Here is a 23644-nt window from a genome sequence, read left to right as displayed (position 1 = left end):
TCCGGAATTTTCTCGATGCTGAATGGCATCCAAACGAAGAGTTCCGCGCGTGTATGTGTGTGTGTGGCGGCTGCTCCGATCTTTTTCCGGGGAACCATTTGCGGAATCACTCTCCTCCTGATGGATTCCCTTCTGGCCTAAGGTGCACAAGCAGGCTCTTGGTGACACCGTTCATCAGCGCATTCATGATAAACGAAATTAGCTTCACAACAACAGCGACAACATGCTCCAATCGCTGTTCAATTAGAACTGAGTGGATTTCCGAGCGGCGCTCGCTTATATACCGATTGGTGATTTCAATAACCTGTTTTGAAAGTAATTTTAAGGCTATTGAAACAAGTTTTTGGATGAAAAAGTAACAAGAATATAACGCGTAGACATTTTATCTTCCGAATGAAGTGTTTATCATACCATTTCGTTCAGTTGTTCAGGAGCTATTAACGCTCAAAATCTCGGTCTCCGGCGTAACGCTTTCGTTTTCGAAACTTTGATTTTACACCCCGGTATAGAAATGAAAGACGTAGTCCTACGTCAAAAAATTTTTTTTATTTGTTTTTCATGCATATAATTTTTGATTATTGAATGTAAAAGAAGAATTTAATATATTTTCCCATAATCTCTCAGGAGGTGATAGATGATCATATTTCATGGAAAAAAACCCTCCTACGCATATGTTCGAATTTTAACAATGACAGAGTTATAGAACTAAACTGGCTCTACGCTAAAAAGTACGCTACGTGAGCCAATTATGTTGCTTTCATTTGAAAGATTTTTGTTTTAAATCTTTAAAACATTTTCTTGCTAGTTGTACGTTTTTCTCATAATCCAGTGGACCGATATGGCTTATTTTTGTAGCATGTAAAAATCTTATTATCTGAATTGTTACGTAGCGGTTTTTGAAAATTATGAAAATTGCCAAAATGTCGGCCATTTGAATAATAAAAAAAATCAACAAAAATCGTAAGGCCGTGGTTATCAGAGAAGTTATCAATGATGATAATCGATCAAAGCAGATAGGTCCTTTTCGTAGGTCAGAATTCATTTTTGCATGCTGAAAAAAAACTTCTGTTAAATTGGTCCACTAGATTCTGAGATAAACGTACCACCAGCTGAAAAAATGCGCTTAAAGATTCGTACAGCCATGTTACTCTTGAGATGACCCCATAGTTTTTACTGCAGATTTTCAACGAAATGAAATATCGAAGAATCCTTCCGGTACAACATTGCATAAAAACCATTTTTACGATTTACCAGAGTTGATTCCCCCATTAAACAGATTCCCGAAAAAATCGCAAATGAAACAAGTATAACGAAAATTTTCGCACGTAGAAGATCTCATGGAAATAAATTTGTACATAAAAAAGGCAATGTTTTTTTATTAACTTCACACTTTCAAAAATAGCTGAATGTTCAAATCAAAATATCTCTATATGTGGAAAATTCTTCAGATCATGATATAATTATAGTTTTGAATGTCAATGAATCATATATTTCAAAGCAAGAATCAACCAGGCAAACCTAATTCACCAGGTAAAAGTATACCGTCGTATTCTGAAATACAATCGAGATAGAATTACCCGAACGGATCGCAATTTTGCATTCTGTAATCCGTTCGACGACTCAAGTTCAATCGAGCTATGCATCCTAGCCACACTCTACCGTATCAAACATGTGTTCTATGTAACAGAGTAATAAAATCTTGCATGAACAACATATATATTAATGTTCTGCAGTTCTGTAGTTCCGTGAAAAGCATTAAATACATTTGCAAGTCCGTGAATGAGGGCAGTAATGTGGCTGTATTTCAAATTCAGTATATCGATATGAATATGAAACACACTTGCAATACACTTGTTGTTTGTCATATAACAACGAATATATTCGCTAAAAATTATCTAAATGGCAGCATAACGTTTACCGGGTCAGCTAGTAATAATGATAATAATACTAAAATGTTACTTTACATTTTTGTTGATAATATTAAGATAACGCGCTAAACATATTTTATTCATAAATAAAATAAAATCTCCTTCATGTCCAAACCTACATTGCTAAGTGCGCAACACTTCCCCCAGCCGCATTCTAATCTGGCCCTACAGTTGCATTCGCGTAACTTTCATTCACACGACTTCCACCCACGACACTTCTCCACGCACCTCTTTCAACAGATTCTCTTCTGTTGTTCACACTATTTCCCCCGAAAACTTCTCTACATAGAATAGCCGCGTCATCGACAAATTAAATTTTCCCATATCGGAATATGCTGCAGAATTCACCAGTTATTAATTGTTATAATTTTCTTCGCTGCACAGCAGATTAATCTATTTAGTTTGCGAAAATGAAATGAAATAAAATGACGTTGTACTGGAAAAATATATACTAAGACACCCGACATCATCAGCACGAGGGAAAAAAATCATCAACGACGGTAGCAACGTATAACTATTGCACTATTGCTATTGCTATCAGAATCTACAAAAACGTCACTAATGAGCAAGCGGGTCTGTCGCAGACGAAAGACCAAAATACTCTCACATGGGAATGTATTCGTGTACAGTACACGACAGTAACAATAAATGTCGCATAACATTTCCACTGTGTGACTGTAGTTAAAAATTCAATCGCGTGACTGTCACGGGACAATGGTGGCGACAGTCATGAGATTACTGTCGTGATGCAGTACATTTGGTACCCCTGCATGGAATCACTTGCAGAGAAGCGAAACAAGATGGAACTCCCCAAGCTTTTGCTGCAGAGCACTAAATAAATTACCGAATTTCTATTTATATTCCACTGAATTTTCTGATAATAATTTGTATCGAGTTCGAGATAAACTTGAACTCACATTGGTCGGTAACAGGGTTGCCACATTTAATTCTGTATAATTTTCTGAAAAAATTTTCTACGTTAGCAAAAACAAAATTAGGTGATATATAGTTCTTCGTTTTTTTTTTAGTTCATAATTGTGGGAGCCAACCGATTTGGTATCCAACAGCTGGGACAAAGTTATATCCACTCAACTCGCTCAATTTATGCCCCATAAGATTCCGCTTGAGTAGCCTGAATTCGTTATCCAAGCCTTGTTTTTTTACCTGTTTCGACGATTTAAGAAATCTGGCGCATCAACCATCAACCATTAAAGTATAGTAGCTTGAAGAAATTTTGAGGGTTTATCAAGGCTGCAGTTCTGTTTCACCAGTTCAATATAGAAGTCACGAAAAAATCGATTCGAAGATCAACTTCCTAGCTGCCTCGAATCTTTTTTCAGCTTCTTCTGCATCGATACCAACGCAAACATCCTCAGGCTTCTTTAGAAACTCTTCAAAATCATTCACACCAAGGTCAGCATCAACGAATCGTTGCACGAAGCTCTTCAAACATAAGTTACCTACATGATCAACAATAACAGTTTTATCTCATTATAAAGTTCGCAAAATTTAGAACTTTCTGATTGAAAAGTGCGATTGACGTTATTGATGAGTTGTAGAACAAAGTTTAGGAACAGTATAATCGGTTTAGTCATAAGATCGTTTAAATGAGTCAATATACGATTGGCGGATTGATTATGGTCATACATAACTTACAATTCTATCTTATATAACTTAGGTATCTATATATTCAATGTAATAAATTTAATATTTAAAACTGAATTTTTAAAAAATCTGTAAATTCTGTATTTTTGCTGAAAATCTGTAATTCTGTATATACAGATTCTGTAGAAGAAATTTGACGAAAAATCTGTAAAATACAGAATATTCTGTATATGTGGTAACCCTGGTAAGTAAATAATATCAATTTGTTTCACCAATCTCGTACAACTTGTTTTTGTTGTAAGTGTTGTTCTTAAATACTAATCTTTCACTGGAGAACGATAGGTAAATATTGGATAGAAGGATTCTTTAAAGTCTTGCCAGATGAGTCACTGCTAATTTTGAATATAAAAAAAGTTTGTCCATTTGAATTTCAACATATTTACGCTGAGTGGGGTGAGAATGGATCAAGAAGAAAAACGTTTTTTTAGCGTCAACTTTGCAGAAGCCACATTTTCCAGGATTGTTGAAGTCGCTAAATGAAAATGGGTGGGTTATATCTATGATACAACCGCAAGGTTGACGTGGGACTACCTTAGGCAATCATTTGTTTGTATCGATTAAATTTTTGATTGAATGAAACAATTTCCGAATTCAATCGAATACATTATATTTGTTTCGTGAATAAAGAGATTGAATAAATGTATAAGGTTCATTCATGCAACGTGATAGACTAAAGGGTGTGTCACATCAAATTGCATCACGGAAAAAACGCTGTAGAAATTTAATTTTTAGGAATTATATCTTCAGCTGTCGCTTATAATCAGATAAGAGTGTATAGATCACGTTGGCCATGCTTCACTGACAATTTTTCGTAAATTTGGAAAAATGTCGTCGAACGAAAAAGAGCGTTGTGAATTAATCCTGTGCACTCATTTCGAGAATCCGGAGTTGTCACATCGGGACATCGGTAAGATGCTGGGAATCGTCCAATCCACGGTCAGCAGAGTACTAAAACGATACTTCGAGAACCTAACCATCGACCGGAAGGTGAAGAACGGCAAAAATGGATGCTCCGTCAGTGAAAAAGATCACAAGCGCGTAGTTAAGCAGTTTAGACGTGATCCGAGAAGTTCGGTCCGGGATGTCGCCAATAAGCTGAATTTGTCAAGTTCATTCGTCCAGCGGACCAAGCAGCGGGAGGGCCTGCGTACATACAAGGTTCAGAAGGCTCCTAACCGCGACAAAAGGCAAAACATGGTGGGGAAGACGCGAGCCCGGAAGCTGTACACCGAAATGCTGACGAAGCCGCATTGCCTGGTAATGGACGACGAAACCTACGTCAAAGCGGACTTTCGTCAGCTGCCGGGCCTGTTGTTCTCCGCAGAGGACAAATTCAGCGTTCCGGAGGAGATTCGCAAGCAGAAACTATCCAAGTTTGCCAAAAAGTACATGGTGTGGCAAGCGATATGCTCTTGCGGAAAACGGAGCGCCCCCTTCGTGATGACCGGCACGGTAAACGGGCAGGTTTACCTTAAGGAGTGCCTACAGAAGCGCTTACTACCACTATTGAAGCAGCACGAGGGCCCGACCATCTCCTGGCCGGATCTCGATTCGTGCCACTATTCAAAGGACGTGTTGGAGTGGTACTAAGCCAACGGGGTCACGTTCGTGCCAAAGGAAATGAACCCGCCCAACGCGCCGGAGCTTCGCCCAATAGGGAAATATTGGGCGATTATGAAGCAGGCCCTCCGGAAGAACCCAAAAGTTGTCAAATCGGAGGCGGACTTCAAGAGAAAATGGATTTCTGTTCAAAAAAACTACAACCTGATGTTGTACAGAACCTTATGGACGGGGTAAAGAGGAAGGTGCGAGCATACGGGCTTGGGCTCGAAGTATGAATAAAAAGAAAATGCCAAAAGTTGTTTAATAGTTTTTATTTTATTGTCTAAAATTTTCAAAAGGATCGGTCTACTGGGCGAATTTCTACAGCGTTTTTTCCGTGATGCAATTTGATGTGACACACCCTTTATGTTCTTCGTTACAAGTAAATTTAAGGACAGTCTTTTTACGTTTGGTACGATGCCTAGGACAAAATATGTGAACGGAAGAATTATTAAACGATTATTTAATTTTACATTTCCCTCTGAAGTTGATATCCCTTAAGTGTACGTTCTTTTCGAACCGTGAATTTGCTCGATTTGATGAACTTCAGGTATTCAATTTCAATTTTGACATGTACTTCGAATGTATATTGTTTAATCAATAGGCGTTATCGCAGCAAATGGTTATCATCTTTTTACCTAATCATCAAATCGTATGCGTAGAAATACAGTGAGCAGAAGATAAGAACGCATATCCTTCAATGCGATCTTGAAGAACCGAGCCAAAGCGTTGTACCCGCTTTTGTAATCCGTGTTAGGAGAACAGTTTTCGGAGTGCAAAAAAAACATGTGGGTGCAGAAGTACCCCCGGCTTCCATGAATCACGACTTCAACTCCTACTTTTTATACTATAGAGGCTTTGAACTTGAAAGTTCAATCGCCTCTAATGCACGATTGTCTCAGGTTCCTAAGTTTAGAAGACCGTGTTAAGGAAACATACTCTTGTCTGCACAAAGGCAAGCAAGTACAAAAGTACTCGCAGTTTGCAGTTATTTGCAATGCCGATTTCCCCAAACACTCTGGTTTTGAAGACTGTGTTAGGCAAACACACTTCAGTCGGAACAAATGACCCCGACTTGCATGAATTTGCAATGCCAATTTCCCTACGCTCCATGGATTTGAAGTCAGTGCTAGGGGAACACATTTCGATGGAAACAAAAGCTTCCCCTACTTTCTTGTATTTGAAATGCCGATTTCCCCAAGGCTGCTTGGTTTTGAAGTCTGTGTTAGGAAATATATTTCGCCGAAAACAAAAGTCCCCATACTTTCATGTATGTGCAATGCCGATTTCCCCAAGGCTGCTTGGTTATGATGGCTGTGATGGGGAAACCGTAAATCGGACCAATCAAAACGAGGTAGTAAGGGCGTTTAGATAACGCTTAACGTTTTACAGTTATTCAATTGTTTATCTAATGAAAAATAACATGCGTAGATGCGTAGAAATATTCCCTATCAATTGATGCAAACATCTTTCCGATCCAGTAAGAAATGTTCGAGTTATAAACATTCGGAATCTTTCATTTTTTCCTACATGTTCTGTGTTTAGGTTTTCATTTCCCCCACCCCCCCCATATACTCCGGTTAGACGTAGTCCCACGTCAAAAGTCTTAAGGACACTTAAAAGAGCAGCTTGGGGCATTTATCAGATTACTGTGAAGTCGCTTCTAAGAGCATTTCACATGTTCCAAGTGCACCGTGAAAAAAATGAGGACAGTTTTGAGGAATTCCTCAATTAGAAACGAGAGATAGTTAATGACAGCAGCACACGGATAAGACTATTTATTTATTTTGGCTTAACGTTTATACAACATGGCCTGATTCACAATGACTTTTGTATCATTCATTGCTTGGTCCAGTGGCGTCAATTCACTGTTTTCGAGTTTTTGCAGCTTTTTCTTGGAGACTGGCAATGGTCATTTGTTCCCACCACACCCTAGACAATGTTCACCTGAACCAGTGCAAGCCAGAAAAACGACTTCTGTCGATAGAATTTCAGACCCGAACGGGAATCGAACCCGAAGCCCCCGTCTTGGCGAGCGCCACGCTAACCACCAGGCCATGGGGACCTCACCTCATGAGCGAGACGAAAGAAACTAAAGAAGTTTGATATCCCTCCAGGAATCAGCAACATGGCAGAAGACATCGTCGAAGGCAAATTTAACAAAAATCTTCATATATAAACACTTCCATGGCACTTGTAGGTAGATTGACACTATTTTCGTAACTCAAATAATCATTCTCAGATCAGATCTTAAATCTCATAATCAGAGACTTAAATGTTGTCAAATTATCTTAAAATTATTGAGAAATTGATTTCTGAACATAATTCTTAACAGAAAGTAATATGCATTACTTTGACCCATTGTTACCCCCTCTAAGGGGTGAGATTGGGTCAACTTTCATTGATTCGCAGTTCAGTGAAAAATTAATATTATTCAACAATTCCCTGAACACTTTAGTTCATCTTTAGAGAACATATCTACGTAATCAGAATTGCGTTTTACCCTAATTTTCGATAGTTATTCAACAAACAGTTCGAAAACTACTTTTTTACCCATTCTTACTCCTATCGACGGTAATTCAATTAGATTAAGTTTTCATATTGTAAGCATTGGTTTTTTCCCTTCCTAATCCACTCAAATTGGAGCAAAACAATTCATACCTGTCCAATCAGCAGAAAGACATATTAATCAGTGTTATTCCCATTCCACTTAGAATGTTTCGAACCTGTTGATAACATGATTTGTCCAATCGTCTCTTCACAAATTTTAATTGAAACCTAACACCGAAGCAAATTATGTCCGCATCATCTTCATTTCGTAAACGAAGGAAAAATCTCCTGTTTCAACCAATTATCCTCTTCCGTCCGTCGCATCCGAACAGTCCAATCGATCACAGTCGGAGTGGAAACATTTAAACCAATTAGAACAGCGGCCGATCTAATTATCCTGATAACGCACCCCGTTTTGTATTTTCGGCCTCCTTTCAGCGCAACCCTTATTAGCGGAAGAATATTCACCCACCGAAGATGGTCGCGTTCAAACTGAGCATCGCGTATTTCATCGTCTCACAAAAAAAAAATAATGGTATGAAGTACCAGAAAAAAATCACCAAGAAAGTAAAGAAAGCACGATAAATCATCTCTTTCCGTGAGGGACAGCCCAGCCGGAAGCAAAACCGGGCTTTGTTTGCTTAAAATTGAATTAATTTCTGAGTGGGATGCGTACATACTCCGGGAAAAACAATGACAGATTGGAAGAATATGCAAAGCGGCTGCTGCCGCTACCTTTGTTTTATTATGGAGAAGGATTTTTGGGTCACAAAGGACGCGAAGGTAACTGTTCCTACGGGATGGGTACTTCCGAAAGAGAGAGCTTTGAGTGCGAGTTCAGGCTTTGGAAGGATCAACCGGATTTCGGTTATTGCTAAAGGTGGGTTGATGAATGGTCTAAATTGGATTGAAAAATTGATGAAGCTGTTTCGAGTGGTATTCGCCAGGGGAGTAATATGCGCGGATTAAAATCGAATTTGGTGCTGGAGTTCGAATGTTGGGATGGATGCATTTTCAAATGTGCAAATTGTTATTGTAGATTGCAATGAGGGAGGGATTGTTAATTTTCAGCTTTCTATAATATATTTCATTTCTATTTCTCCGCAGGTTGAAATGCTGTATCAGCGATACTTCCTACGGATGAACCAGAGCAACGCGGTGCACATCGTGTGGCTTCTTCTAGGATTAATTTTTATCTTAGCGTTAATACACCTAGTGTTTACCTTCATCCTGCAACAATCGCTTGAAAGCTGCAACGGCTACGAGGGATTCAGTGGTCCCTTTGGTGAGTGTCATCCTTTGTTATTACAGCCACGGTGATAAAAACGTTAGCAAGAACCTGGCCACGTGTAAATTTTTTTATCTTTTGCCTCACGTCATTCGTGTTTTTTTTTTCTCTCCAGAGCATAATCCGGATAAGTATTTTTTTCATGCGATAGTTTGCCAACTTTTTGCTGTAACTGTAACTGATCATGTCAGCTCAATTTACCTCTGTTTTTTAAAGGGTGGATTGTAGAAGTGTTATGCATAAAGTTAATCTTTTCTTGTTAGTAATGCTGCGTCAGATAAGTTTAATGTTTAATTTTTCCATGCATATTATTTAAATTCTTCAATTGTTTAATTTTCTAATTCTTTTATGATTTATTTCTATAATTCTATAGTTCTATAATTCTATAATTTTATAATCCTATAATTCTATAATTGTTTAATTCTATAGTTCTATGATTCTATGATTCTATAATTATTTAATTTTATATTTCTTTACTTCTTTGTATCCTTTAATTCTTTACCGCCGTCGCGATTGGAGTTTTATAAAGAGTAGGCAAGATAAATAACGAAATATATATCACCGGTCCGATTAATTTTAAAGGATATTTTCCGATAATTTTCTGCCGCCACTATTGAGTTTCATAAAGGGTAGGTACCATAAACATATATCACTGGTTCGATTATTTCAGAACAATAAAGACAAACAATAGAGACAATAGAGAGTATGCACGAGAAATAACTAAGTATATTACCGGTTTGATAAATTTTAAAGAAGTTTTCCGGATTACCTTGTCAGGTTTCCCAAGAACGATTTCCTGTCGTCTCGATTGGAGCTCGATAGAAATACGCACGATGAATAATAGATGAATGTTGTGAAACATGAGCTTTTGGGAATTTCGTTTCGTCGAGTGGTCGATAGATCACTTTTACATAATCACATCACTTACCTCGGTGAATCCTGATTATTACCTCTGCCCACTAACAACTATCCCTCCCATGATATTCGCTAGGGAACCACGCTAAAGAGGCGACCCTTCTGGCTTCGGGCGGCGAATATCATACTAACATTCCTTCCCTTCTCCTGGTGACTGTAAGGACGTGGCCGGCGTTGTTATTGACCATTCAAAGCTCGAATCACCGAAAATTGCACAACGAGAATGATTTGCTAGTCCCAAGCGTCATTCTGTGTGTTCTTTGTGCAATTTGGTTGGTTCAGGTCAATCACGGAGAGCAACTACGAATTGTACAGTCTACCCAAGCTCAAGCTCTATAATACAAAACCTTACCTGACCTGAACCCACACGACTTCTCGTTTGGTGGTCATCGGAGCAACATCGTTGTTATCGAGCATCGAGCGAGAATGGAATCGGAAACAAGTGGAGGAGGCGTACGGAGTAGAGTTGCTTTCCACTGATGGAATGGAGAGAAATTGAATTCACACACGTAGCACAAACAGATCGATACAAGAATGGAATATATTGCGAAACGGCAACGCAATTTCATTCGCATTTACTACACACTCTCGAAGAAGATGGAGCCCTCCGTATCAAAGTGTGCTTCGACAAAGAAGATGTCAGCAGCATACTGGAAATTTTTGTGCTAGTGCGGATATGGTCGAGTATTCATAATTTTGGAATGACACGAATGCCACGCACTTAAGTGGTAAAGTGTCACAGATAAATAAATAATGATATAAAAATTTGGAATACGGACATACACTGCATTTATTGAAATACAACGTATCTTTCATGGAAGTATGCTGTCAAATCCCAGTAGGAAAACCTTAGAGTAGTGCGGGGCAAATGTGCGCATGGGGCAAAAGTGCGCATTGGTCTTTTTGAAGCAAACGAGCATAAAAATTCGGCAACAAGCATTCGTTTGATACATTATTACACCGGCAGCTCACACATATAAGCATGATACATTTCTTGAAAGTGGCAAAAAGTAATGAGGTAAAATGAGTTTTGGGATGTTTTGATCTAATTTTTTAAATTTTTTTGGAATGACTACTCACTTGCCTAAAATAACTGGAATGTTCGAAACTACACTGTCAAGGAAACCTTCATTCCATAGTCGATGATAAAGCGTTTTCGTTTTTGTGAAAAAGTTTAAGACCTTTTTTTAAAAATTCGATTAGTTCAATAATTGCTTGTGGGGCAAAGGTGCGCGAGGCTGTGGGGCAAAAGTTCGCACCAGGATTTTACACTCCAAAAAATTATAAAATGATTTCAACCAAATTTTTAACTGGATTCACAAGAAGTAGAAGTAGTAGAAACTGATTTTAAGAAATACACCCCAGAAACGCTGTCGGGCCGACAAATGCTTCAGGAGGGTGTCTCGAAGCGTCGGATTGCGGCAGACGTCGGTATTTCTGAATCAGCTCTGAGGAAGAAGCTCATATCAGAAAGTGATTTACGATTTGAATCTTCTTTTATTAACAATTCTACTTCTGCTGGGATGTGTCAGCGAGCGGTTATGTTTCGTTTATATTTATGTTTTCACAATAAACTTCAAATAAATATTGTTTTATTCAACAATGAGTTTCAAATAAATCAAGTGAATGTAACTATGTATTTATAAACTTGATCTATTCAAATAAAAATGACTTGGTGTATGTTCCTCACGATTTAATTCAAGAACGGAGCAATGGTTTTAAACGGTTAGTATCAGGATTGATGCGTCTTAGTCTACATCAGGTTTATATGTCAAAAAAGAAATTATGTACCGCGAGTGTAGATTACGTACATAAAAATATTTTCTGTGGGAACTTGAGTGTTCGAAATGATTTATATCAATATATGAATTGTGGTTGGGACGAAGTTCGCCGGGTCAGCTAGTTTTTTGAATAAAAAGAATTCTGTTTCAAATGTTGTACATTTCCAGGTATCTTATATTGTCAGCCTCCAACTTCCCAAAAATTTACACGTGGTATGTTCGACCATAACAACCACCCATTCCACCCATAAAACATCACACAACACCCTCCTCCTCCCCACTGGATGGTGCCTCTACACTCTAGTAATGATGCTTCTCCCGCTGGTAATGATAAAGCATTTATTTTTGTTACAAGTTACCTCAGAAGTACAATTCAATAAGTGCGCATTTTTGCCCCGTATGGTGCGCACCTTTGCCCCCACTATGGGGCAAAAGAACGCATTTGTGATTTTGTATAAAAATAGGTTTTTGTCCAACTACAACCAAAACTCGAGAAATTATCATAATACGTTTCGAAGGTCATATCATCGTAGTTACAATTTGGTCAGCAAACTGAATTTAATTTGCTTTTATTTCAAGAGTTATTGGGCGACAACAGTTAGGTGCGCACCTTTGCCCCGCACTACTCTACTGTTGCATGTTCTGGGGCTCCATTCCACCTTAAGCGGAATATAGGAGCAATGGTGTTTATAGTTTGTGATCGATATTTGAGTGGGAATGAGAAATTCTGGTGCGAGTAGGCAGCGCAGTTCAATCGTAAAGTGAGGACGGAACCAAATAACCGAAAAGCGCTGAATGAATTTGCAAAGAAATAAAAAAAATCATCGAAATTCCAACTTTAGATATCTTTTTAAAAAAGTCACAGGAGGGTTGTGTCCAAGACACGACCGCATAGTTGACGTAGGATTCCGTTAGGCTATCTGCTGCATGCTGATTTTTACTATGTTTGAAGAATTACATTGTTAAACTCTTCGATAATGATTTGGGTCCGTTTTATCTGGTTGTTAGGTATTGTTTGTTCACTCCACCAGTGTCCATAACCGAGTGATAATGCTAGAAAGATGGTTATTAGTCATTAGATGGTGCGTATCACGTACTAAAGACGCCCTCTGTGGTCCTGGACGAGATGGCTCCTATGTTATGTATAGATGGAATTAAGAAAAAAAGCTCATCAATGTAATATAAGATAAATATCATTATCGAACACAAGTTTTCTCACCAGAAATGAAGTGTTACTTTAGTATAGAGAAAATATATTTGAAATGGAAAATCATTCATATATTTTTTTTATTTTCTGAGTGTTTATACAACCCATTTCCTTTTCGCTTTAAACCCAACGGAACACGATGCTACTTGCCTCAATGCAAATTTCAATTAGGCTAACAGCACCCAATACGATATGTAGAGCATATGTGAAATCACTTTTTCAAATATTCTTTCATTTTTCCAATTTTGTTCGTCGCATGAACTTTCCTTGGGAGAAAAAAAATCGTTTCATATTTCAAGTCATTTTAACACAATAGCTACCATATACAATTTTACTTTTACAGTTGTGCTAAAAATTTTACAATACATGATCGGTAATTGATATGAAATTTCACGAAGCAACCAACATAAAAATTCCAAATTTAAATTTTATTTTATTCTATCAAGCATAAGTTCTATTCAGTTCATTGAAACATCATTCTTCAATCAACCCATCGAAAGATTCTTATTGGAACGAAAATAACAAAAAATTAGTGGGTTATATCTATGATATAACCGCAAGGTTCACGTGGAACTACCTTAGCTTAGCAATCATTCGTTTGTATTGATTAAATTCTTGATTGAATGAAACAGTTTCCAAATTCAATTGAGTTCAATATATTTGCTCTGTGAGTGAAAAAAATGAACAAATGCCGTGTAAAGTCAATTCATTTATTGTGATTGATTGTTCTTCGTTACAAGTAAATTTAATGACGGACCTTTTACGTATGGTATGATGACTAGAACAAAATATATGTACATATGTATCTTTCCAATAAAGACAAAAAAAAATTATCAAACGATTATTTTATTTTACATTTCCCTCTGAAGTTTACATCCCAAAAGTGTACGTACTTCTCGAATCTCGAATTTGCTTGAAACTGGGAAGTTCATTCGCTTCTAGTGGCTGCACGATTTTCCCAGGTTCCTAAGTTTAGAAGATCATGTTAGGACAGACATATTCCACTCTGCACAAAGGCAAGCGAGGACAAAAGTACTCGCAGTTTGCATTTATTTGCAGAGCCGATTTCCCCAGAAACCTCGGTTTTGAAGTCTGTGTTAGGGAAACACATTTCAATCGGAACAAAAATACCCCCGATTTGTATGAATTCGCAATGCCGATTTCCCCACGCTTCATGGATTTGAAGTCTGTGTTAGGGAAACACATTCCAGTCGGAACAAAAATACCCCCGACTTGCATGAATTTGAAATACCGATTTCTCCAGGCACCTTGGTTTAGAAATCTCTATTAGGGAACACATTTCGGTGGGAACAAAAGCTCCCCCTACTTTCGTGTGTTCTTTTTCTTCTTTTTGGCTTTAAGAGGGTTTAAACTTTTCAGTTCACTCGCCTCTAGGCTCTTTCGTGTGCTTGCAATGCCGATTTCGCTGCTTGGTTTTAAAGTCTGTGTTAGGGAACATTTTTCGATGAGAACAAAAGTCCCCCTACTTTCATGTATTTGCAATGCCGATTTCCCCAAGGCTGCTTGGTTTTGATGGCTGTGTTAGGGAAACCGTAAATCGGGCCAATCAAAACGATGCTGTTAGGGCGTTTAGATAACGCCTAATATTTTACAGTTATTCAATTGTTTATCTAATGAAAAACAACATTTTGTTAGTTGCGATAGATGCGTAGAAATATTCCCTATCAAGTGATGCAAACATCTCTCCTATCCAGTACGAAATGTTCGAGCTATAAGCATTCGAAATCTTTCATTCTTTCCTGCATGTTCTGTGTTTAGGTTTTCATTTTACCCTCCATATATTCCGGTTAGACGTAGTCCCACGTCAAAAAAACACTCGTTCATCGCTCCCAACTTATTCGCCAGCACGTATGCAATCAGCAATGCCCACACTAGTTACAATGAGCACTATCCATTTGTGCGCGTCGTTAGTTAAACTATCGGCCACGAGGGTATTTACATGCTGATTACCCTCAGACACCTTGGATTTGAAATCTCTGTTAGGGAATACATGTCAGTACGAAAAAAAGCTCCCCCTACTTTCATGTGTTTGCAATTCCGATTTCCCCCAGGCAGCTTGGTTTTGATGTCTCTGTTAGGGACTCGCCGCATGTGTCGTAGATTTCGACCAATCAGAAGTAGGTATTTCCGTTAAGATAAGGGTTGAGATTTTTCAATTGTTCGATAGTTAGTTTCATGACATATACTATTTTATTCAATGTAAAAAATTGTTATGGAGTGCCGAAATTGATTGATGCAAAAATCTCATTAATCCATCATGAAATAACTGAGCAATAAGCATTTGAAATTGGACAATTTTCACGGTGCGCTCGATTTTCGATTTTCAATTTGTACCCCAATATGTTCCCGAAAGACGTAATCCTACGTCAAAAACTTCCGCCGACTTCTTCTCTCAAACCTCCATAAAATAATTGCAAAATATGTCCTTCTTGAGAGAATATATGACTTGGGTGCAGTTTCCTGCAGCTCTGTAAGGTTTAATTTATTTGTAGATCAGCGCCAATCATCAACTATTTGAAAAGTGCGTGGAAAGTAGTGAGAACAACAGAACCTCATGCATATTCTGTTATCTGATAACTTATGTGCCAGAAGATCCCAGTCCCAGGGTTGCCCAGTTCCGAAGAGATTAACGATAAACACACTGGAAGCACAACCCGCGGACGTCCCCAGAAGTATTTTTAAGAGTTGCTCGAGTGAAACAAAAAGACGGCGAGTAGCAGAACTAGTTTCTAATAATGCCACAGAAGACCCTAGCTTTTGCTGCAAACATTTCTGGGAATTCAACACTACTAAATGAAGCTAGTAGCATGTGCTTAATGCCTGTTCTAGCACTGGCTCATTTTGTAGACTTGGATCCGATGAACCGGAAATATGCTGAGCTATTTACATACAGATTGCTCTCCAAGTTTGTATGCCCTGGAACAAGCAAAGAATAAAATCATCCCGAAAATAATTTCGGTTTCGGTGACATCAGCAATGGCGGAAATTCAGGAGCTGGTTAACTCAACAGTGAACAGTATCGTTGACATCTTCCTCATAACTAAGCTTACAAAAGCGAAGCGAAAATGAAGATCTGTTAAAATCATTGCTCTTAAACTCCGATCCCTAAATATTCCTTAAGAGAAAATCTTCAGCTTTCAAACATCAGAAGGATGGCGAAGGGTTGTCTCAGTTTTTTTAAATCGTGAAGCAGAAAGCTTCGTGAACGAAATGTTGAAGGACGTAGATATTTCTAGTGACGACGACCTTGAAAAAGAGAAGGAAGAATAGATGTAGAATGCAAAAGAACAGCTACTGTGAGGTGCGTGAAAGACACAACGTCCTATCCCTCGCAGTATAACAGTATAACAGTGATGTTGATATTATATACTGGCAACACTAGTTAGCCATACATTGGGCATCATTTCCTCTCACAACAGACAACTGTCGAGCCGGTAAGTCATACTCAATATTTATTCCCTGTGTCAGGTGATTTCACTGTAGGTTTATACCGACTACATTGAGGAACCTGTACAGTAAATATATGAATGCTTCACATTGGCGATCCTGCCGGATATTTAAATATGCAGTGAAATCACCCGACATAGAGAGAAGAAATTCTAAAAATATGGCGTGTTGGGACAACCGTCTGTGAAAATAAATGGCGCGTCGGGACAACCGCCAGAGGTATTGCGTGTTGGAATTACCGCTTGAAAAATAGGCGTGTTCGGACAACCGCTTGGAAAAATGGCGCGTCGGGACAACCGCCTGAAAACTGCGTGTTGGGAAACCGCTTGGAAGAGACGTGTCGGGACAACCGTCTAAGAAAGCTGCGTGTTGGGACAACCGCTTCAGCAAAAGAATGGTGGCGGAGCAGCCACCCAATGTCGGCGAGTTGGTTTTAGCGAGCAGTATATATATTTTTAAATCATGTATCCACAACTGACATGCCTGCACCAAGAAAAGTTTCAATTCTGTTTCCATTTCTTATTAAGATAGTTGGAATGTATGTATCTTCTCCCGTTAATAACGTGGATATTTGTTCCGGTGTGCAGCGTATGGAGAAACTACGGGTATTTTCGTTGCCATTTCCTGGTAGGTTTTTCTGTATGCGAGTATTTATAATTTGACTCTGTGGAAATTTAGATGATACAGGAACAAGAAAAGAATGAAAAAACACAAGCAATGAACAATTTTGACAGTTGCGTGTTATTGAGTGCGTACAGTACTTGCTTATATCTATTGAGTGCGTGCAGTACTTACTTAGATCTAGCCCATGATTATATATACAAGTGAAGCAACATCATTACTTCAATAGGAAGAGGATTACGGTTTGTCGAGCGGCGGTTGTTTGTTTTGTTATTGCTAGGGTATGCCTGCTAGTAATCATGCTAGTTACAAAACACCTTTCTGAATTATAAACCGTTTTACAAGTGTTACGCAAATGGTAAGAATAGATAGAGTATGCAGATCAGTATAGACCGTTGGGTTTGTAATCAGATAAAATGCACGCAGCAGTACATTTTTTTAATCCGTTTACACTATTTCAAGTATTCTATAGCGTTGATTGAAGAAATTAAAATAAATTGAAATGTCAAATCATGACACAAAAAAGTAAAATAACATAAAAAGAATGAGGGAGAAGGAAGATGTGAGGTGCGTGAAAGACACAACGTCCTATCCCTCGCAGTTGACAGTATAACAGTGATGTTGATATTATATACTGGCAACACTAGTTAGCCATACATTGGGCATCATTTCCTCTCACAACAGACAACTGTCGAGCCGGTAAGTCATACTCAATATTTATTCCCTGTGTCAGGTGATTTCACTGTAGGTTTATACCGACTACATTGAGGAACCTGTACAGTAAATATATGAATGCTTCACAGCTACTAATATGTGTTTGGAGCAAGCTACTGTTTTGTTTATGATTTAGATGAAAATGCAATATCTTTTCTGTTTTTGAAAAAACCCGAGTAAATCATATGAGGTATAATTATGATGTGTATGATACAATAAATGTGTAATTAATGTCAGCAATATGTATCCGAAAAGATCAGCACTTTTCCCGTTTGGCAATGTTTTTTTCCATGAGACACTTATGAGATTGTTCAAATGACATAAGACACTTATGCAAACAGTTATTCTCTAGTTTAGTAGTTACCCAAATAATGATTTCTGCGGATCCGAAACGATCAGAACTTTTCACTTTAGATAAACAAAAATGTTATCGCTTGAGATACGTATGCGATTGCACAAATGACATGAGACATTTATGCAAACAATAGTTCTGGTACTTATGATACTTTTGTGCTACATTCCTACACATTTAACGCACTGTGCGTCGTGTGCAATACATAACTCGATTTCTGAACATTGAGGTTCAACGATGCTTCGTTCACATTAAAGGTTGTACCGTTTAAAATTCGCACATACAAAATTCATTCTCAAAATTCGAGTTTTTATTCGATTATCACCAAATTTTCAGGGAGTAAAAACAAAACAATGAAAGTTAGTTTAGGAATAACTCATTTAATTTATTCCGCCTTTATATCCGGATGCGTGCGGTTTGGCCTTAAGGCAGTATTCTAGTCTAGAACATGAAAAAAAATCCTTCATATTTCTGTAGATTAGGCATTGAAGACTATACCTTATCGAAAATCCCATTACTTACCGAATTGGAGCCATTTTAGTGACGCGGTATCTAATCTGGTACGGCCATAAAAATGAACTTCAAACGCCTTTTTCTCGAAACAAGCTTTTTCAAACTGGCGTACACGATATCTCAAATTCTACTGAACCGATTCATGGTGAATTTATAAGAATAAAATCTGTATGCATCAATGCAAAATAGTTATGAATATTTTTTCTCCGTTCAATTTTTGTTTTATTGTTAAAGATAGAATAACAAATAATGGTATAATGGTATAATGGATAGAATAGTAGTCTTTGTTTTATTTTTTACGAAGCTCAAAAAAGTTCGAAATTCGTGTCACTACACTAGAACACCCCCTTAACACCAGTCATAAGGTTCTGCACGATCTCAGAATCGACAGTTTTTTTTTTAATATAAATCCATGCTTTCTTAATTTCTTCTACACTCTTCACCATTTTAGGTTGTTTTAGAAGGTGTCCCTTCGTAATGACGTAGTTTTTTTCCTATTGTGCGCAGTTCCGGAGTGTTTGGGGGGTTCAGATCTTTCGGCACGAAATCGACATGATTCACCATATACCACTCTAACACGTCCTTCGTGTAGTCGCATGATACCAAATCAGGCCAGAAGATCGTCGGACCGTCGTGAGCCTTCAGGAGAGGGAGAAGCTGCTTTTGGAGACACGAAGTTGCTCACATGCATCTTCTTAGCCACAACTCGAACCGAGTGGTTTGATTTCCTTTTAAAGGCCCCAACCACGCGTTTGTGATCGTTCTCGTTGATCTAACAGCTTTTGACGTAGAACTACGTCTTTTATTAGGGGTGCCAGATCAGAAATTGGTCACGTTTTTATGAAAAAAATTTAACGTTGATAACTATTTTTGCTGCGAACGGATTTTTACCAAACGAATCGGAAATTCCCTAAAATTTGTTTTTTATGTTATATATTACAATCCTCTGGTGTGTAAACGGTTTAAATTGATGAAAACTAGAAGTATTTCCTTTTCCCATACAATTGTTCTGCTGATTTGTGTGCTTTCCCAAACAGGGCTGTCAATAACGAGCAACTTATTAGCGATCAACGATGACGAATGATTTAAAGTCTCCGTGTACAAAAACAAGAAGAAGAATAACGAAGGAGAATATTTACCTAAAGGGTAAATATCCGATATCGCTGAGACAAACTTTAAGTATCATTCTAGATACGAAGCACTGAATATCGTTTGTTCTTCCTTGGTTTGCGTCATCACATGTCTTTCGTTTTGGATTGAGATGTCGACGCGACCGAATTACTTACTCGATGATGTCTCTGGCATTGCAATCATCATGACGCCATTCCTTTAAGTTTCTGAACTACACAAATAGGTGAGGAATCATCAAACTAGGCTATCATCGGCTCACCAAGAAAATAATTGTTCATGAATTTTGTTTGTGATTTGGCTTCGCATGACAGTAGCAAAACTTTCTTCGCCAAGGATGACAGCTTACCTAATCGAGACAGGGAAAGGGCTTCTGTTGAGAATAGCGCAAAGCGGAGATAAACGAATGCATTTAGTTGCTTCAATCCACCGATAACTGGCTTTGTGTTCGATCGTGCGTCCTTCATAACGCGTATGTACAAATAGCACATCTTCGCTACGCTGAAACCCCATTTGTATCTGCTCCCGTGTACATTGGTCCTGTCGCGATGCAACAATCACCTAATATTTTGATGGTATGATGGGCGATTGTTTGTGCGCTGATTTTGCCATCAGTCAGTAAAACTACGGCGTGATGCAAATTATGCAGCCGCGATAATAAATATAAACAAAGAGGGATCTGGCAGAAGAGGAATTTTCGCGCTAGGGATAATGGATCTTTGCTGAGGCAAATATTCGGACTCTTTCTTTATTCGAAGCAGTTAACATTGGCGATGCAGGGGTTAAGGTTGCCCCTGCCACATAATTATTTGAGGAATACTAAGCTAAAGTATAGCGAATGTCGTGCTGGAATGTTGTGAGTTATTTGGGTTTGCCTGCCAATCGCAAAACTGTCTTCTAAAGGATGGCATTTGCGTTAATCTTGACCACAATGAAGCAATGCAACCCTTTTCGAGGTTATTGAGATTAAAAGACAGAATTCATTTCGTTTATTTAGTCACCAAGACAGTAAATGTCGTTCTAAAATTTAGTATGTGATTTCGCTTGTCAGTAGTGAAACTTTCTCCACTAAGTATAACAGCTGCGTTTATCTCGAGCATGTGAACGTAATGTAACTTCTTTCGAGGCCAGTAATATTAACAGAAGCGTTTCTTTTGAGAATAGCGCAAAATGAGAAGTGTTTATATTCTTAATCGCTTGAAGCCATCAATGTATGGCTCTGTATGCATGCTATGTTAAACGCTTGTTTGGCGCTGGTTGGTTTTCGTTGTATGAACGATGTCTAGAGGTGCAATTCCACTGAGACAATACTTAAAACATGTATCATGATATTCGATACTTGTAAGTATTGCCATTGTTGTTGTTTCCGTTCGGTGCCAAACAAAGATTGATATAGTTTTGAGATGTGGAATAATGGTGCTGGTGCAACAAGTATATAATCGCCTGTAGTCGAGTGTATGTCAATTGCGACAAAGGCCACCGGAATAGCGTTCGTTGGACACAAACTCCTATAATTTTTTTCCGATGGCACGATGCGACATATTCTTAATCTTGAAGTACTCGTGCATTTTTTGCGCACCGTTCTTTCGTCGCCATTTTGAAAACCTTTGCGCACCTGATTTAAATCAACTCACGGAGTGTAAATAATACACATTGAACTATGTCTACGCGAAATTTCAATTAATTTTACCCCACGGGTCAGATTTTGGGCGGATTTTGAACGGTAAATCCTTTAATTGATTGGATTCGCACGTGCATTGTCCAATTCAGTATTATGTGTTTTTGGAATTTCAAACACGTATTTTCGGATGCCGAATCCTGAAATATCACATTGTAGTAACATTTATTTCAATAACATCACCATGCTACCCGATAAGAATGTAACCGAATTCCTGAACTGCGACAACGACCCGATCAGAAGTTTGGATTATCATTAAAATTAACCGCTATTACGGGAATAACACAACGATTCTAGGTGCGAACCGTTCTTTCATCATGAACGTTTTCTCTGCAGCCCTCCCGAGAAACCTAGCAGCGAACTATTTTCTGTAATAGTCTCGGTTGACATTATTCACGGTCATTACCAGGCTGTTGAAGAGTTCCACTATCGTTACCTCGAATTCCGCAATGGTAACAGTGAAGACAGTCCCGCTTTTACTACCAGAACTTTGTTCGAGCGAAAAATTGTGCTGAGCATGAGTTTGTTTCAATATCGCAAATTTATAGTTTTGGGGTTAAACTGTGCACAGTTATGGAAAATGCGCCAACGGCGGTATTCTTTTGGTACGGATGTGGATTATGCGAATATTGTTTTGATAATTTGTGTTGGTTCATTGCTGCCACAATCTCATTAAAGGAAAGAATTTTTGCATTTATTGGTTTCTTGTGGTAAAATAACACTTTTCCACATTTTCTACCGCCACCTAACCACAATTGTGTAAGACGACCGAGACAGTTTGGATATCCCTCTGCAACGCTGTTTTTCCACAAAAAGCTTACGACTGGCGCCAAACTTTCGCGCTTTGACTGACCACTTGTCCCTGAGCTCCTGGGAGAGACACAGCACAATCGAACCACAACAAATGGCACATTATTCAGTGGAGTATGCGGAGATCGTGAAAAGCTTCCAACCGCCGCAAATCGATAACAAATTTAAGGTCACTCATCCAAAACCAGCAGGAGCTGTCATTCACATCACCCATCAACACGGCAGCGGCTTTGTTCTGACCACTGGATTCAGCAACCGCAAAACCAAAGTTGTTATCGCACCGACCGAGATTTCCGAGCAGTGATAAATTGCACTAGCAGCATCTAAACCGAGCGCAGAATCTCCTCCCACTCCCCGCATCGCTGGGAGGCAGCGAATCGCCAACCTGTTGAACACAGCGAAACGAACACCAGCGGTTTATAGGGGTTTCGGTACTGACAACCGCCACTACTGGTGCCATCAGCATCCGTATCGACTCATCTCCCGAGAAACGGTGACTGAAGTTATTTACTGTTTGCATCGTTTCGTGTTTCATTTCACCACCAAACGCCTGCTTCCTTTTTGACGTAGGACTACGTCTTTCATTTCTATACCGGGGTGTAAAATCAAGGTTTCGAAAACGAAAGCGTTACGCCGGAGACCGAGATTTTGAGCGTTAATAGCTCCTAAACAACTGAACGAAATGGTATGATAAACACTTCATTCGAAAGATAAAATGTCTACGCGTTCTATACTTGTTACTTTTTGATCCCAAAACTTGTTTCAATAGTCTTAAAATTGCTTTCAAAACAGGCTATTGAAATCACCAATCGGTATATAAGCGAGCGCCGCTCGGAAATCCACTCAGTTCTAATTGAACAGCGATTGGAGCATGTTGTCGCTGTTGTGGTGAAGCTCTTCGTTTATCATGAAAGCGCGGATGAACGGTGTTACCCTTCCTGTTTGTGTACCCTAGGCCAGAAGGGAATCCATCAGGAGGAGAGTGATGCCACAAACGGTTCCCCGGGAAGACATCGCTACACACACATACACGCGCGGAATTCTTTCCGTTTGGATGCCGTTCAGCATTGAGAAAGTTCCGGAAAGAACTAATCTTTTCTGGAAAATAATCTGCCAGTTCCTCTGGGAATTCAAAAATACATTCATGTGAAAGAGTTTATTTGAATGTTTTCTATCCATGTAACACTGTGACCAAATATTTTTCAATCAAGTACTATTAACAGGTGGTTATCGAGTTAGTATTAACCACTGGTGGGCTTCCAGTATCGAGGAAAATGTGGAAATATCTCATCGTTACTGAAAATAATCTGCCAGTCTGTAAGTTGCCATTTAAAAATACATTCATGTGAAAGAGTTTATTTGAATGTTTTCTATCCATGTAACACTGTGACCAAATACATTTGGTTTTGTGATTTTTCAATCAA

General features: G+C 38.6%; 1 protein-coding gene across 3 annotated transcripts in view; it reads left to right on the top strand.

Annotated features, from left to right (window-relative positions):
* The window catches only part of LOC129779566 (adenylate cyclase type 6), a 497443-nt gene that overhangs the window by 373237 nt on the left and 100562 nt on the right, over positions 1-23644 (top strand). For all 3 annotated transcript variants that reach the window (XM_055787124.1, XM_055787122.1, XM_055787123.1), the window contains exon 6: positions 8853-9030. In XM_055787124.1, the coding sequence (XP_055643099.1) occupies positions 8853-9030 (178 nt within the window). The remainder of the gene's footprint in view (positions 1-8852; positions 9031-23644) is intronic.

The sequence above is a fragment of the Toxorhynchites rutilus genome, chromosome 3 (assembly GCF_029784135.1).
Source record: "Toxorhynchites rutilus septentrionalis strain SRP chromosome 3, ASM2978413v1, whole genome shotgun sequence".
Taxonomy (NCBI): Eukaryota; Metazoa; Arthropoda; class Insecta; order Diptera; family Culicidae; genus Toxorhynchites; species Toxorhynchites rutilus.
Note: the sequence above shows the minus strand (reverse complement) of the source record. Positions and strands in the feature narration are given on the sequence as shown.